At 41.0% G+C, this 18,965-nt stretch overlaps 1 protein-coding gene across 1 annotated transcript in view; it reads right to left on the bottom strand.

Moving 5' to 3' along the window:
* LOC124616722 (piezo-type mechanosensitive ion channel component) overlaps positions 1-13,499 on the bottom strand; it is a 684,203-nt gene extending 670,704 nt beyond the window's left edge. Inside the window, exons 1-2 of the mRNA XM_047145082.1 lie at positions 13,294-13,499; positions 12,485-12,566 (exon numbers count right to left, since the gene is read on the bottom strand). Of these exons, the coding sequence (XP_047001038.1) occupies positions 12,485-12,548 (64 nt within the window). The 5' untranslated portion in view covers positions 12,549-12,566; positions 13,294-13,499. The remainder of the gene's footprint in view (positions 1-12,484; positions 12,567-13,293) is intronic.
* Between the last annotated feature and the right edge of the window lie 5,466 nt (positions 13,500-18,965).

The following is an 18,965-nucleotide window of genomic DNA, read 5'->3' as shown; positions in this document are numbered from 1 at the left end:
AAAGCCCTTAATAGTCAAGAGCACAAATACAATTTTATTGTTTACTGGTTTCGGTTTATCTACAAACCTCAACGAAAGTTTAGAATGTCAGAGTTTACCACAATGATTTCTTATTGTACACCCCTTGATGTTTGTGCAATACCTTATTAACAAAATAAACATAATTCCGTCTGAAAACAAGAATGATTTTGGTTAGTTACAAAATATCATTATAAAAACGAGGCAGGCTCTCCCCTAAGTGTACATCTTAGAAATAAAAATAGTGAAAATCTTTATCTCATGAGGATGATTATCAGTGTTTAGTAGTGAGTATCTCCTTCCCCACACGGCGGAGGTCTTCAACTCTGCGAGCCATGCTCTCGATGAGACCAAGTTTATCTTGGGGTATGAGGTCCCACTCCTCAATGGTAGCTTCAGTGAGGTCCTGAAGATTGTGAGGTGGATTCGGAGGCTGTGCAATGGCCATCTTCAACAGGTCCCATGTATGCCCAATTGAACTCACGTCTGGTGACTGAGCTGGCCTATGCATTTGGTTGATGTTGCATCTTTGAAGATACCAAGACACTTCTAGAGTATGGTGCGATCTTGCACTGTCATCGACTAAGATGAGGTTGTCAGCGACTTCACGTCTGAAGGACCTTAAAATCGTTGAAAGGCCTCTTGGCGGCATTGGGGACCAGTGAAATTGCCATAGTTGGGATTAAAGGGGTCTGCCGTCCCATTATTATTGCCGCCCAGAACATTACACTTCCACCTGCAAACGGATGGACTTACTGAACGTATCGGCGTTCCTGGTGTTGTCTAACGCTTCTACCCAACCTAACACGTCTAGTGTCCGGTGCAGACCAATCCTGGACTCATCAGGACACATGACATTACTCCTTTCTCCAATGGTCCAATGCCCAGGTCCTTCCACTGTGTCGGTTCCATTGGTTCAGTGCAAAACCTCTCGTTAGTTTCCTGGAATGAAGACTATTCTGAGGCAATCTTCTATGCACTGTTTAGTCTGAGATACGAATCCCTGTTGCCCAGGGGAAGTCATTTCCAATATTTCTGCCAGCTGATGTTGAGCACCTATGAGCCGATAGTTGCAGGAAACGAACCTACATTGGTGCTCGGAAAACACCAAGAACCGCCTTACACGGCAAAAACTACGGCTCCATCTATACTACACAAGCCACCTTACGGAGTTTAACTGACACTTGGTTCTTTCTGATCCATTCGCGATGGTGCTCTTGAAGAACGACTGTGAGAGATCGAATATCTCTCATTTAAATCCATGGTTTTTAAGAGGATTATATGTAGTGGGAAGTAATATAAAGGGGAAATATGTTGGTTGAGTGTTGAAGGAACGTACGCTCTCTGAATTTTAACAGTAAAGCGTCTGCCATTGGAAGTGGAAAAGCATCTCCGTAAGGCTTTCGCGCTTGCAAAACGATCTCGTGACGAAACGCACTGCTACTCTATGGATCTTATGCCTTTGTTCTATCTGGCATGTGTCCTCAACTGAGGAGCAATATTCAAGTCTCGGCCGAACTAGGATTTTGCAAGCTACTTCTTCCTTGAGTATTCCTTCAACAAAAGTCTGGCATTACCTTGTACTTCGTTTAGTGTCAAGTGGTCATTCCACTTTAAAACTCTCCACAGACATACTGGCTGCTTCCAGTGAATGTTCGGCAGAGGTGCAGTCAAACAACAACGGGTCGTCCGGCCTGTTTACACGTTTCCGTGTGTCGCCTGCCAGCCCCTGCACCAGACGTCGGTCCTCTGCAGGTCGTCCTGCGTTTAGCTACGATGAAGCTGCTTCTCTTTGTACATCATCATCATCATCATCATCATCTAGGGACAGCCTCTGACGTTCTCCGTTAAATTATTTGTATAGTGCTAGCCATTAAACGTCGAACACCATGAAGGCAGCATGGAACAAAAGTAAACTTGGCATGGACTGTGTACTAAATGTCTGATTTTGCATATGATTAGCATTTTATTGTAACTGCAGAAAGTAACCGGGAGTAATGCCATCTACACTGTCTATAAGGAAAGATTACACAGCAGGGTTTTTTTTTCATTCTGACATCGCATTTGAATGTTTTTGTTTGCGAAAAGATCATGTTAAGCCTCGTGTAAGAACGGAGCAAGATGTTCGAAATTCTGAGAAAAATAAGGGTAAGCTATAGGAAAAGACGGATAATATACAATATGTACGAGCTCCACGATGGAACAATAATACTGGAAGATCAAGAACGAAGTGCAGACTGCGATGTAGTCTCTCGCCCGTACTGTTCAATCTATACATCGAATAAGCAATAACGGAAATAAAAGAAACGTTCAAGATGGTTCAAATGGCTCTGAGCACTATGGGACTTAACAGCTATGGTCATCAGTCCGCTAGAACTTAGAACTACTTAAACCTAACTAACCTAAGGACATCACACAACACCCAGTCATCACGAGGCAGAGAAAATCCCTGACCCGCCGGGAATCGAACCCGGGAACCCGGGCGTGGGAAGCGAGAACGCTACCGCACGACCACGAGCTGCGGACAACGTTCAAGAGTGTGATTGAAATTCCCCGTGAAAGGTTATCATTGATAAGATTCGCTGATGACACTGTTATCCTCAGTGAAAGTGAAGAAGAATTACAGGATCTGTTGAATTGAATAAGCAGTCTAATGCGCACAGAATATGGACTGGAGTACATTGAAGAAACACGAAAGCAACGAGAAGTAGCAGAAATGAGAACAGCGAGAAACTTAACACCAGAATTGCGGATCACGAAGTAGACGAAGTTAAGGAATTCTGCTACTTAGGCAGCAAAATAAACCATGATGCGCGGACGAAAGAGGACATAAGAAGCAGACTAGCACTGGCAAAAAGAACACTTATGGCCAAGAGAAGTCTACTAGTATCAAAAATAGGCGTTAATTTGAGGAAGATATTTCTGAGAATGTACGTTTGCAGTGGAGCACTGTATGGTAATGAATCGTGGACTGTGAGAAAACTGGAACAGAAGGAAATCGAAGTATGGTGCTACAGAAGGATGTTGAAAATTAGGTGGACTCCTAAGGTAAGGAAGGAGGTGGTTCTCCTCAGAATCAGCGAGGAAAACAATAAGTGGAAATCTCTGACAAGGAGTGCAGACAGGACTATACGACATTTGTTAAGGCATCAGGGAATGAATTTCATGGTGCAAGAAGGAGCTGTAAAAAGTTAAAAACGTGGAGGAAGATAGAGAGAGGAATTCATCCAGCAAATATTTGAGGATGTAGATTGCAAGTGCTTCTCTGAGATGAAAAGGATGGCACAGGAGAGGAATTCGTGGTGGGCTCTGTCGGCCCATTCAGAAGAACGACAACTCAAAAAAAGTATGAGAAACGATTACAAACACATTTCGGAACACGCAGCAGTAGGATCATGGCCTACCGACACTGTGGTTTATCTTTCCACAATAATGTTGCTTGTGCTGGTTGGGATCCGATGACTGCCATGTGAATATGGAATTGGGTTCAGGAGGACCACACTCAACATCCGCCACACGACTAGCACCTGAGTGCAGAGACGCTGTCACTCGGCTGTGCACGATCGTATAGCCATGTCACGTAATCCGTGTCAGGAAATGGGCTTGTTTGCAGTGAGACGCCGTCTGTAGCTCCATGGAGTGTCAGCATGGCGACGAATGGCAACAGAAGAGTCCGACTGGCAGCTGTGTGCCCAACAACACTGAACACAGGAATGGCACCACGCCATCTTTTCAGATGAGTCCCGTTTATGTGCAATGGTGGATGTATTCCTGTGTGGGTACTCTTAGGAGAGTGACTGTTGCCAGATTGCTTTCATCATCCTCATACGGACCCAACACCTGACGCGATGGCACGGGGTGCTTTTCACTGCGCAACACAATCGCCTCTGGTTCATATAGCTGCTGCCATTTGGACAGGAGCCATTTCATTCCTGACGTATTATGACCAGTGACTGTGATCTATTTCGAAGACTCCGCATCATTATCTTTCAACAAGATAACATAAGACCGCATGTTGCCCGTGCTATCCTAACTTACCTCAATGTTTGACTGTTGCCCTTGACAGCACATTTTCCAGATCATCAGGCACTGACACACTGTGTTCTATTACCTACGTACTCCTCAATTCAGTAACAGAGCTATCTGATACTACTTATCACTCGTATTTAGTATTTTAGACGACGGTGAGAAACTCAATCGTCTTCCTAAAGTCGGTATCCACTGGTCGGCGGTATCCACTGGCTTCTTGTCTCATGGACTAACAGACAGAGCTAGGTTTCACACGATCGTTGTTTTCGGAATCCGCGTTCACTCCTTCAGTACAACTAGAATCGGATAAACTGACCCGAGTAGTTACCGCGCACTAGACAGCAACATCTTTAGAGACGACGCACTAGGTAGGTAGAGACGGATTCGATGGTAGGAAATTCGTGGCATTGGTGGATTTCATTGGCGTGTCCACGGTAAACGTAAGTTCGCCTAACTGGAATTTTCCATCAACTTTCTTGTGTAATACATCGGATGTTTCACATCAGCTACGTTTCAGAAGGCAGAGAACAGAGGTGGTAAACGTTCACTTCAGCTCGCCGCTACCTGCAGCGTGGAGGCAGTTAATTCGGTGGGTGAGTCACAGTCGGCCGCAGTGTATCGGCTCCTCTCCGGAACATTCCATGGCTGCTTCCCGCGTGACATCGCGTCACCAGCTGCATTTCATTTCAAACTTAAATCGCTCGTGGTTCGTTACAGTTTCAAATTTAATAATGCACGATAATTTCCAGAATGAAATTTTTACTCTGCTGCGGAGTGTGCGCTGATTTGAAACTTGCCAACAGATTAAAACAGTCTGCCGGACCGAGACACGAACTCTGTACCTTTGCCTTTGGCGAGCAAGCTGAAGTTTGGAAGGTAGGAGATGAGATACTGGTGGAAGTAAAGCCAAGTAGCTTGGGTAGCTCAGATGGTAGAGCACTTGCCCGCGAAAGGCAAAGGTCCCTAGTTCGTTCTCGGTCCAGCACACAGTTTTAAGCTAGCAAGAAGTTTCAATACACGATAAATATAGTTCAAAAAAATTGGCCATACGTTTCAACCATGCCCATAAAGCGTGGTCTCTGGTTATAACAACATCGAAAAAAATGCACCGAAGTAGTTCAAGGAAGGGCGACTCGTTTTTTGCTATCACGAAGTAGATCAGAGAAAGTCCTGGTCTTGAGTGATCTTGGATTGTAACAATTCATGACAGACATTTTTAATTGTGGTTAAATCATTTTACTAAATATCAGTAAACATCTTACTCCAATGTCAAAATTTTTGCTGCCTTCCACTTGCATATAAAAGGTACACAAGTTGCGTTAAACACTGAGGGAGTGTGATGAAGCTTATTTACACTGTTGCTCAAAACAAAAACACCACCAGATCATTGCAACAATACATGACAGATCAAATGAAATTTTAGAACATATGATGTTCAGCAGTTATCTCCTCGCAATAATAAAACAAAAAAAAATTAAAACAAGCTACAGGAAACACGTTGCCTCAAGCGCAAGTGCAGCAAAATCCAAATACAACAGAAAAATGAAAATTCTGTCATTCGGAAAAGTACTGTAAGAAGCGTGGTGTAGTGTGGTTTTTTCACAGGTGAAAAATGCATGCGATTCTCTTTTTACAAAGACAAAGTTATGCTGTAGCTGTTCCATATTTTCTGTGCGTCGGTGTCTGTGACTTGCAGACTACAAAATTATGCACAACGGCCGAGAGGCACTCTGTCGATGCCCACATTTGACCATGCCTCTTCATAAGCTACAGAATCAACTGTAGCGACACACTTCCGAAAGGCACTTCTTTTTACGTTTTAAAAGTAGCACTTTTTATGTATTTCAGTGAAAGCTGGCAGCAGCTTCCAAGTAAATGATTTAAACTTCATCCTGTTACTTAGCGAGCGCCCAGTACACAAATTTGCTTTTATTGACAAGTTAACTGTGGTTGCCTGCATCCAGTATGAAGCTTTAATACGAATATCCTCGTAAAACGAAAACTTCTGTCACCTTAGCTAGGCGCAGTGTAGTCGATCAATTATGACGCCTTATTTAATTCGAAATAAATGGATTAACAAGTTCAAAACTTGCTCTACGCACTATGGGACTTAACATCTGAGGTCGTAAGTCCCCTAGACGTACAACTACGTAAACCTAACTAACTTAAGGACATCACAGACATCCATGCCCGAGGCAGGATTCGAACCTGCGACCGTAGCAGCCGCATGGTTCCGGACTGAAGCGCCTAGAACCGCTCGGCCACAGCGGCCGGCGATGAACAAATTTCGCCACAATTAATCTGGTCATTTTATAAACACAAATTGCCAACTAGTTTAAGTTCCTAATGGATGTGTAAAAAAGAACTAGGAGACATACTAACCTCAGATTAGCAAGAACAAAACTATGGCCGAACATTAAATAGCATACAGAGGAAGGAATGAAAGATCTTATCGTCCCGTTGAGATCCATATCAGCAGGTCAGGAGCACTGTTTCGGATGAGAGAAAGATGATACAAAAAGGGCCGCGTCTTCCTCAAAGGAATCAGTGCATCTTTTTTTTTAATTACGCAAACCTACTCAAATATGGCCAACATTTAGCTTATATAGTTAATGTACACATATATAGTTGATGTACACAAGTAAAAGGGAAATTTACAGGACTGCTGGATGTGGATTTGACTAGGAACTACGAGGAAAATGGTTCTTCAAATGTGGTGAAACAATCTGGAAAAATTACAGACTACTTGCACCTGACATTCTGTGCTATATCGACCGTGTTGCACATATTTGGCGCCTGTCGTCCTAAAGTATTATATTAATAAATCAATTGAAAAACGGAAGTCTTGCATGCATATTCAGCATTGACAGACGTCTATTAAAAACAAGTTGCGGTTCCTACGATCCTCACACTCGTGTTTGATGATTCCGATCGATCGGGCAAGCTTCGCCATGACATTTGGTCCCGTCATACAACAGACTCGAGAAGAAGGCATTTAAGTACGACTGCAAAATTATACGGCCAAAGCAAAGAATCTTAAGCATGAAACTAATTTATCGTCAGCTTCACAAATGAAATTTGTGGTCTGGTAATGGGACTATTTGTTTTCCCCCATTTAGGAGATTTTTTTTCAATGATTGTGCATGTTGTTACTGTATTTAACGTGAAATGTGATTTGATGGACTCTCCACGATAAGCCTCTTCATCTCTGCATAACTACTGCAACAAATGCTCAGGTGACAAAAGTCATCGGACAGCGTTATGCACGTATACAGATGGCGGTAGTATGGCATACACAAGTAGAAAAGGGCAGTGCATTGTCAGACCTGTCAACTTCATTAGGGAATTCACGTGAAAAGGTTTCCGACGTGATTACAGCTGCGGTATGGTAATTAGAGCTAGACGCATGGGACATTTCATTTCGAAAATCGTTACGGAATTCAGTATTCAAGATCTACAGCGTCAAGAGTGTGCCGAGAATAACAAATTTCAGGAATTACCTCCCATCACAGACAACACAGGAGGACCTTCACTGCCACCGACGGCAGCGACATTTGTGTAGAGTTCTTAATGGCAACAGATAAGCAATACTGCGTGAAATAACAGCAGAAATCAAAGAGTTACACACGACAAACGAATCAATTAGGGCAGTGCGGCGAAAACAGCACATCGCCTCTCCTGGGCTCGTGACCACATTGGTTGGATCCTAGGAGGCTGGTCAGATGAGTCCCGATTTCAGTTGGTAAGGGCTGATGGTAGGGTTTCAATGTGACACTGACACCATGAAGCCATGGAGCCACGTTGTCAACAAGGCACTGTGCAAGCTGCTGGTGGCTCCCGATGTGGGCTGTGTTTACATGGAATGGGCCGGGTCATCTGGCCCAACTGAACCGATTATTATCTGGAAACGGTTATGATCGGCTACTTGGAGACCATTTACAGCTATTCATAGACTTCATGTTCCCAAACAACGATGGAATTTTTATGGATGACAATGAGCCATGTCATCGGGCCACAATTGTTCGCCATTGGTTTGAAGAACGTTCAGGACACTTCGAGAGACTGATTTGTCCACCCAACGGAGGCAACATGGATCAATACTCCTGCAGGGGATTTCCAACGACTTGTTGAGTCCATGTCATGTCCAGCTGCTGCACTATGCCAGGTAAAAGGAGGGTCCGACACAGCATCAGCAGATACGCCACGACTTTTGTCAACTTACTGTATATCCACTTGAACCTACTTACTGCTTTGCTCTGCCTGCACAAGCTTCCCCCCACACTTTCCTCTATTTACAAATCTCTCTTCCTTGATACCTCCTGTGAGTCAAGTTGTGCCAGAAACGACTTTTATCCTGATTCAGTACCTCTTCAAGGTACTACCCTTAAACATTCTCTTTTAACATCTCGTTTCAAAATTTTATATTCTCGTGTGTACTGTTTATCATCCACACTGCACTTCCACAGAAATACTTTACGACTTTCTGAGACAAATTTGTGTTATTTTATCCATAATGGATCTCATTTGATGTTAAAATGTTTCTCTTTCTCAGGAAATATTTTCTTGCTATTGACAATCTGCATTTTATATCCTCTTTACTTTGGCTATGGTCAGTTATTTCGCTGCTCAACCAGTAAACCTCTAACTAATTTCAGTTTCTCATTCCTTAACCTAATTCTTTGGGCGTAGCTTGATCTGTTCCTACTACACTCCCCCACCCTTGTTTTACACTTGGTGACATCTTATAATCTCTTTTAAGGCCACTGGTAGTTTCATGTTCTGTTGACCATTTGCACAATTAAGCGTAATGACACGCAACGAGTCGTTTTAGACTCACATTACACGTTGATATCTAAATATACATACTCACTGATCATCTGCAATTTTTTAAGAGTACAGTTGTCAGTGAATAATTCCTGCACAAACTAGAAATTCTTCTGCAGAGTAGGCTTGTCAAGAAGAAACTTTTCAATTTGTTTTCAAATTTAACTTGCTGTCTGTCAGGCATTTTATACCATTGGGTAAGTGACTAAAAAGTATGGTGACAACATTGTGTACGTATTTTGCATGCTAAAGACATCCTTAATGTGGTGTAATGAATGTCACTTTTTCTTCCGGTATTGTAATTATCTACATCACAGTCCTTTTTGAACTGGATTGGATTATTTACAGCGCACTTCACGGGGGATTAATATACTGTGAGGCAGTAGTCGAAATGCCTATGTCTACGACATGAGTGTGTAAGCACCACATATTATTCTTACAGCACAGACTTTCCTTCTCAATGATAGTTACCCCAGAATATTAAGGAGTATGAAATTATTGAATACAAGTATGCAACGTACGTCAACTTATTGACTTGCCTCTCCCCAAGGTCTGCAAATGATTCTAAGTGCACTCGTGGCTGAACTGAATTGTTTTAGGAGTTCCGAAACGTGTTCTTTCCACTTTAAACTGTCAATATAGACATCTAAGTATTTTGAAGTTACTCTCATATTTATTACTTACTGAACATGTGTTAAACTTATCACTGATGTACTACCTCTAGACTTGCAGAACTGAGTATGTTGTCTCTTTGAAATTTAGAGTGAGACCATTCGCAGAAAACTGTCCATTCCTTTCAAATGTTCGGTATCGGACAGATTTACAACGCCCGTCGAGACACCTTAAAGTTTTTATTTCTGCTCTCCGAACTTGAATTCCCTTTCCAAATTTTTATTTTGTTTCCCTTACTGCTTGCTTTATTTACAGATTGAATATCACAAGGAATTGGCTACAATCCTGTCTTGGTCCCTTCACTACCACTTGTTCAGTTAGTTGTCTCTCAGTATAAGCTGTAAATAACGTTTCACTCCAGGGTAACTTATTGCGACACGAGTGTCAGCAAATTGTCTAACAAGACTTCAGTGTGATTCGGTACCACCTGTGAATTTACTTTCTTTATAGATGGCGAGATGACACTGAACTGTGGCAGAATGGTCGACTTTGTTTGTGGTCGGTATCTACAACTTAAAACATAGTAACATAACAACGGCTTCACGACAAGCATCGTATGTAAACAGTGCTTTTAGGCGTTGTTCTTTGAGTAAAGTGTCTTCTCGTAGTGGTTGAGACATCGCCAGAGAATTTTAAACACAAGTCTCAGATTCCAAAGCAGTAGACGAATGTGTGTGTCCGAAAAATTCTGCCAGATCACAGCATAAACTCAAATAAAAATATTGTGCCACTTAATAAGCAGAGGTCTCGGCGCGCGGAGAAATTCTCAGTGCGTCCCAGTATTGTAAAATAGCGAAATTAGTACCCACCATTAGTGGCAGTACCTTTCGACACCTGTGGCTGCAATATAAACTTTTGTTTCACATGCTGATCATTTTTACAACAAATTCCACTTGAAACAGGTGTCGTTTTAAGTGCTTTAGCATTGGGGACTTCGTCTCGCAAGTACTGCACACATTTCTCGTGTGTATAATGTACGTATTGACAGCAGACACGATAACATTAAAACAAAGAATGATAAATTGTGCGTATGACTTGCTAATGTGGTTACAATCTGTGCATACGATGACTAGTTGTAGCTGTTTTTAAAGGGTAGCCACTTTTTTATGGAGCCGGAGTTTGCAGTCGGTGGATCTTAAATTTGCGTCTCCGCACGTCTAGCTGTGCTGAAGACGTCAGAAGGCCTCAGAAACAACTAGAGCTCTGCTGCAGTAACATCGATCGGCAATAGCGCTGTCTGCGGGACCGGAAGCAGCAAGTTCGAGCACACAGTCTTCTTCACTAAATTCTTTGACTGTGACTTTAGTTAAAGGAGACATCATATGAATTACTGAACCGTACAACTTCTTAAAAATATTTGAAAGAGTGCACTGTTAGACAAGTAGAACTTTAAATGTGTCACTATTCCAATATGACAATGCACGTAGACAATTTTTAAGTAACCTGTTGAGATATGAAACAACTTCTTCTCGTTAAAAAAGCTACCTACTTTGATCAACTTATAAATCCAGGAACTGCTGAAATTTTTTTCTTTTACAGGATTAGACAGAGAAAATACACCATGTACCCTTCTCAGATTGTATCGTAACACATTTTTCTATGTTGTATCAGGAGATGATGTGGTACTAAAACTGAACCCTGAAGGCAAAAACGAAATGAAATATACGTAAACTGCGTAAAACAATCCCTCGCAACCACTAAACTGTCGCGCTTTCAACAGGACAAATTTTAGTTCTCATTCATGGGTCTTCCTGAAGATCACAAACCCAAGTGCGTTCTATTATGTTTGACTATACACCATCACAATGTGTCGTAGCATACGCCATGAAATTACCTATTTCACAAGTACTTTATCAGAAGCATGATCGTATACATCATCCAGCATATTAAATGTGCTGATCGTCAGCACGGTGATGTGCTATATCCCACAATACAAATGAAATTAAGTAGATGATTCTGCCTATAACGCAGCAGCACTCCTGTTGCCACCACCTGACAATATGATTCGAGCTTGTCGCTGTCGTGCTGCGGCGGATGTGACGTCACGGATGGACTGATTCATGCACGCAGCGTCCAAGCAGTAGAAGGGCATGTTAATTGAACGCCCGCGCAATACGCACTGACGGACCAGACAGACAGCGCTACGCTTGCTCGTCTACAGACCTAATTGCATGTGCAAATTATCACGAGCTCGAGTCATGTGCTACGGTGACGTGCGTGATGTGTCGTAGTGTAAGCACGGATGTGCTCGCGTGTAGCCGCGATAAAGCTGTGGGATCTCCTCCGGGAAATAGAAGCCTGCAAGTTCTTCACGCACCCGCAGAATTACCATTAGTACCGAGCACAAAACTCTGCCCTTAAGCATATAGGAGACTATGAACTGGCTACTCATATGAATCCACATTACAGGTACATCGCTGCAAGTTTAAGGTGAAAAGCACTCTCAGTTCGCGGAGACAAGCTTAGCCGGTCTGAGTAGTAATGATTTACACTGTCTTTTGTAGGTTTCCGTTGTCCTCCAGAAAGGAAATTATGCTCTATTTTTTATGTTACAACTACACGCTGATTTGGTGGAAGCTAATATCACGCGTTTCCTCCTATATATTAACACACACGGACATCAGACATCATGATACTAGGGTAAAATAAGACATTACTTCCCAGATACTGCTATCATATCATGGCAAATTAGTATTTGTAGATACATCACTATTCTGTGACGTTAGGCCAACGGCGACTTCATCGGTGTCACTTGAACTACAAAACACACTAGTCACCCAAGTTACCACTGAACTACATTCTGCTAATGTTTCTATCTACAACATACTTCATTCTACGCTCAAATTATCAAGGGAAAAGCTATAAGCACTAATTCTTAGTTACAAGATCTAAGCAACGTGAGTATAGCGGCGGCTGCGATGAATAATAAAAGGTTACTTACATACTGAAAGGCAAATCGGAAGCACCAGTCTGATGAGTGTAAATGACAGCAAATACTGTGTCATCTTCCTGAGTTACTGCGCCTGAAATAAGGAACATGTATGATACACCGACTAGCCAAAATACAAAATATGCCTACCGGTACTCCTGGAAAGTCTATTAACCTACACATCACGTATTTTCATTCAAACTACTCACTTCATCGGAAAAATACAGTGTCTTCAGCAAACTAAATGGCTGAACAAGGAAATTAGCAGCTTCAGCATAGCAGCATCTACATATATACTGAAGGCCATTTGATTTTGTAGATGCTTGTATCATGAAGGCCATTTGATTTTGTAGATGCTTGTATCAGTTCCCAACCGCTGGTTTGAAGTAAGGAGTGCTTTTGGTATCTTTTTTTTATGCAAACGGTGTTGTTCGTTAGTATAATATCGACATAACTGATTCCCTTAATTTATAAATACAAATTTCGTTGAAGATACAAAAACAAAACGTTCGTTGTTGACAACCGGTCGTGTATGCATGTTTTATTTACTGCTCAGCAGAAACGAGAAGAACAAAGTCCATCGCAGCTAGATATATCTACCACGTATCTACCTTTCGTCTTCCAAGCAAATTTATTTCCACGAATAAAATGTTTCGAGATAAGTTAAGACGCCGTCGCTATCATATTTCCGTACCACGTTTTAAATATTAGCAATCCAATTTTTAAACAGTTGACAAAGATCCAACAAACGTATATCCACCTAACCGAGTATTACGCTATTCTAGACGTCTTACAAAACAATTTTAGAAACAGCACCTTACCTTCAAAGCGGGAAGTTTATATCTGGTATGAAACACATTCAACAGCGGCGTTAAGCGGAAAAATCACGGAGCTTGTGGACTATTCTCTTGTTTAAAAACTATGTCCTTCTAACAGTCACTCATTTCGACGTAAATATTTACAAGAAAAATTATTCGGTTATGTTATTAAACAGTCATTTACACAACAGCACTCTAAGCCTCCCTACGGCACTATACACTGACGTCTTCTGAGCCCTAGCAGAAAACACACAACGCCCAGCCAAAGCACGTCACTAGCAAAGATACCACACTGCAATCTCGGTATTTCTCTCTGGCTTCAACGTACTTCTCTGGAAACATGAAAACACGGTGCGGCACCTTCTCTTTGAAATGTTTTTTCATGGCTGACGTAGAAGCTAAGAGGTTAATCGTTACTGACACTTGCAAAACACAGTTGCAGGAACGATGGAGCTAGTACTTGCGTTCATATTGTGAAATGATTCGCGGCTAGAGATTAAGGTGAAACCGGCCTACTATAATTATGTATTATTGTTATTATTATCACTTTAAATTATCTTTATTTCAACGAGAAGAGTGAAAACAACAGGACATAAAGCTTTGCAAATTCCGCCCAGGACAATAATTGGGCGAGATGGCACAAAGATTAGAGATCTATGTTTATAATAGGGAGGAGCAGGGTTCAGATCCCCGTCCGTCCAACCAGTTTTCTCCGAAACTACTTGTGACAATTCCTGAAATGGTCCATTTGAAGGGATCATAATACGTTTCTGCATCATTCTAAATCTTGATCCATACTCAGCATACTACCGTGAAGAGCATGGCAGAGTGTATTTCCCTCCGTAACAAGCATCAGAATTTGACCTCCTTCACTTTTAGAGTGCGAGAAGTATAACAGCATAAATGTGTCTGCTTGAACATTAATTCATGTAATCTAATCTTCATTGTCCCTGTGGGAACGAAATGTAGGAGGCTATAGTATATCCGTTGGTTCCTCAGTTGATACTAGTTCTTGAAACTGGCTTCGCTTGGTAGTTGACAACTAGCTACAAGCTTTTTTCAATTTACACTTGTTCATTGACAGTTCCCTGTGTGTAAAACAAATCTGTGGCCGTTTGTGCTGGTATTCTTGGTATACATTCAATGTCTCCTGTCAATCCTATTTGCTATGGCCCCCAAACATTTGTTCAATATCCTAGCGTGTGTTGCACGAGTGTTTTCTAGCAAATTAACCCCCTTCTGGAGAGGTGGCGTTTTACCAGCATCCTACTGATGAATCACCTGCTTTATCTATGAATGACCCTATGTGACTTATCCATCTTCATAAACATAGACTGTTACACCCAGGTATTTGTATAAGATCACAGATTCAGCTTCTGGCTCATTGAATTGTTGTCACAGGATGCAACAGTTTTGTGGTTTATACAGCACATAGTTATATGTGAGAAGAAAATTGTCTTTCTTTGGATCACCCTCCTATGAAGCTCCAGATCGAGAATTCTGCAGCTTTTTCAGGCAGTACTTCATTGGAGGCAGCTGTATCATTTGCAAGACTTCTGATGTTACTGTTAATATTGTCTACCAGATCAGACACTTCCCTGGGGCAGTCCTGAAGTGTCTGCAACATCCATTGATAACCATCCATCCAAAATAACACACTGTGTCCTTTCTAGAAAGTAATTCTCAATTGAGTCATACATTTTGTTTTGTACCACATAAGATAGTATTTTGTTAGCAAGTATTGGTTTGCCACTTGCTCAAACCTCAGAGAATACTGCATCTGCTTATTAACTTGATCAATTACTTTCAGGATGTCATGTACAGAAAGTATGAGTTGCTTTTTGAATGACCGTTGATATCTAAATCCATACTGGTTGGCGTGGAGGAGGTTACTCTATTCTAGAGACCTCATTTGTGGATCACTTCTGCTACACTTCTTCTAGATGACGATGAGCTGTACTTTCTTACAACTACAGAGCTCTGTTTTCCATTCATTGCGTCCATTTTGATATTTTCCTTTGGATCATGACAGTGATCTTTCAGACACTCCAGTAAACTGTGTTATAATTATTTTAGATTATTTTCAGTGTGATCTTAGGAAATACAATTGACTTTCTTAGCGAACTAACTGTCTTACGAACAGTTTATTTACCATAGATTTGAATGGGACATCATATTGCCAAAATGACTGTTACACTCATTGTTGGGTAATCGGAAGGACTTTGAAAGCAACAACTGAGTATATTCTTTTGAAAGGTAACTCTATTTCTTTATGCCAAAATAGTTTCAGATGAGCCTAATTTTAGTTTTGTAAACAGAAAAAGTATGCAACATTCTTTTTATCATTTACTTACAGCATAGATATCATTAAGTGTAAAACGCAAAAGAGCGCCTTGAGACACGACCTGTGATCGAAATTTTGAATCAGCAGGTTTAAATTATGGCTCCAAGGTCTTTCACAACAGAGCCCTCAAATAAAAAGTTCTGAGTTTACTTGCCACATAACATTCGGATGAAATCCCAAACTTTCGATAATTACCTCCATAATCGTTCTTTGGGGCTACGTATGATGTGAAACTGTCGAGGTCCCATTTCTGTATGCAGAGGAAGGCATCTCATTGGCTGGTCTATGCCGTGATGGCATCACCAAAATGCCGCATACTGATGTGGCCCTTTACATCCACAGCCTATGTTTGTGCTCTCCATCCATCGTCGCTTGCAGCGCCATCGCTCGCATTGGTTAGTAAACTGGGAGAAGTCTTCCTCTGTGACATTTCTTTATCAAGAGAACGCTTCCATGCATTGCTAATTGTCTCAGTTAAGTCGTTTACACAAAGTCTACCGCTTCGCTGATCACATTCGAGGCACGAGCAAGTATTCTAGTTTGTTCAGACAAACAAAGCTGTGTTTATTTAAAAGGATGAGCATAGCCACTGCTGGTGTTTGGAATTCCTGTACTTAAGATGACGCTATTGCTCACCATAGCAATCGGCAACAGTCAGCATAGACTGGCCCACAGAACTTTTTCCACACTCACAAGGAATATTATAAATTCCTCGTAATCTCAGGCCGAGATTAGCTTTAATGGGTCACAACATTTCGTTAATTGCCCTTACAGCGGGAAGACTGGCCTCACTTCTTGGCTATTTAGGGCTCTATCTTATTAGTCGTTGCAGAGCAGAGTGGAAGCCCATTATGTACTGATGTTCCTGATTGGCTGAACGGCGTTGCGACTTGGTTTCCTTAACAGCATGGAACTAATAACACAAACAGAATACCTGATTCTTTTAAAAACCATGGTTAGATCGCTAACCTCGGAGCCGAGGTGGTCCTTGTCCTAAATAGTCCTGGCTTTGTTTACTAAGGTGTTGAGCATGACTCTCTTCTGAGCTTTCGCCATCCTCGCTAGAGAGAGTTATGCTGAACACCTTAGAACACAGAACCAGATGTATTTTGCAAAAAAGACAGCTTTGTCTCCGATATTAACCAGCTGACCACCGTTTTCAGAGAGAACAAGTTTTCTGCCCATGATATTACGTCAACGCTGTCGTACAAACAAAGACACAGTGCTGTTTAACCACAGCAGGAGGAGCAACACATAGCATGAACTTCATTCAGCAGTGCAACCAGGAAGTAAAATAGGGAGAGTCCTAAACAGAAATCAGACCAGTCTTTGAGACACACAGGAATATGTAAGAAATGTTGAGATCCATTAAAGATAGTCTCGGTCTGAGAGTACCAGGAACTTATAATACTCCTTGTAAGTGTGGCAAAAGTTATAAGGACCAGTTTATACAGACTGTTGCTAATCGCTGTGTTCAGCATCAGGGTCTTGTTAAGTACTGGAATTTCGAAAAATCAGTGGTGGCTGTGCACAGCCTGTTAAATAAATACAAGCTTTTGTTTGAAAAAACAAGGATACTTATTGATGAGTCGAACTATTGGAACTCTGTGATCAGAGAAGCAATTGAAATTGGACTATGTGAAAACAACTGCAATAGAGACACCAGCGACGCATCTAGTGATGCATGGAAGTGTTTTTTCTCAAACAAAGAGCACAAAGGAAAACTTTTCGCAGATTACTGTCCAATGTGAGTAATGGCTTTGCCAGCGATGATGCATACAGAGTGCAAACATAGCCTATGGAGGCATAGGGCGCCGGCACAGTATGTGCCATTTCCATTATGTCTTCATGACATAAACCAGCAAATTAGATGCCTTCCTCTGAGTATAAAAGTGGGAGCCTTGACAGTTTGACGCCAGTCATAGATCATGAAGATGATGAGGGAAGCAATCATCAAAAGCTTGGGATTTTATCTGAATTTGACGTGGCAAGTAAAGCAAGAATTTTTGATGCCATTTCTGAATTGTTTGAAGACATGTTTTCTTTGGTAAAAAATATAATAGTTATTCAGACACTGATGGTTCCCAAGATAATGAACCTTTATCTTTTAGCATTCAAACTGAAGAATACAGCAATGAAACAGATAAGGCAGACTACAGATGTGTTTATTTCTTTATTAGTCATGATGGTACTCAGTGAAGTAAAACACCACCTCCATTGAGCAGAATCTCACAAAGACTGTTAGAGGAGATAGTGCATTGTTCTAGTTTAGAAGGTAATTGCACTGCTAGTATCAAGAAAAAATATGGTTTAGTTTATACTAGAAAGGTCTCTGACCAGGCAAGAAAGATCAGCGAGGCACTAAGAAAGACACTGAGCAGAACCTCAACAAATATAATAATGGAAAATTTTTCACAATTGTTTTGGTGTTGTCAGGATAAGTTTACAACAGTGGGAACTTTGAGACAAAACAAATAGGAAAACCCATGAGAAATGAAGGCTTCTAGATACAGAGAAATTTTATCATGTACATTTGGTTGCAGCTACAATTTGTCAATTATATGTTATGGGCCCAAAGAGAATAAAAATGTCATATTCAAAGTAAATGTAGAATGTAGAATGAAGGAAGAGACAGTTTTATTATATAAAAATAAACGAGGGATGGATTCTCTTGATGAGACTGCATATTCATACACTTACAAGAGACAGTCAGGATGATGACCTCTGTCTTATGGACAAATATAACGGATGTACTTACCACTCTATGAAGGCAGAACTGACAAAAGACGAATTTTCCCCAGAAATTAGGGCAAGAAACCATATGTCCCCATAGGAAGAAAACTATCACCATCTAAGCCTACAAAAGAATGTTATAAAAGCCACAGCACACTGTAGAGTTAGTCATTAACAGTAAGAGCTAAAGATTGTGGAAACTGGAAGATCAGCAAAATAAAGGTGCCTCATTCATCTGTGTTGATTAAACAGTAGAAGTGTTCACACATACAGCAAAAGGACAAAAATATGTGTCAATATTTGTAAAGAGTGTTTATTAAATGAGCAAAACTTATGGAGTGGTCTGAGTAGAATTGAAAATTTATTGTTTAATCACAGGAAACTTATAATGCAATTTATCATATTGTATTTCATAGCATACTACACTTAAGGTCACAATATTGGACTAATATTTTATTATTTATTCTGTGTCATCAAATCCACTATAGTTCCATAATATTGTTTTAATACAAATAAGATCAGATACTGATATATTGGAAGGATGGTACATGATTTTATAAAACATGCATGAGCAACATGGATGCTTGTAGCAGAAGAT

This window comes from Schistocerca americana, chromosome 5, assembly GCF_021461395.2.
Source record: "Schistocerca americana isolate TAMUIC-IGC-003095 chromosome 5, iqSchAmer2.1, whole genome shotgun sequence".
In the NCBI taxonomy this organism is placed as follows: Eukaryota; Metazoa; Arthropoda; class Insecta; order Orthoptera; family Acrididae; genus Schistocerca; species Schistocerca americana.
Note: the sequence above shows the minus strand (reverse complement) of the source record. Positions and strands in the feature narration are given on the sequence as shown.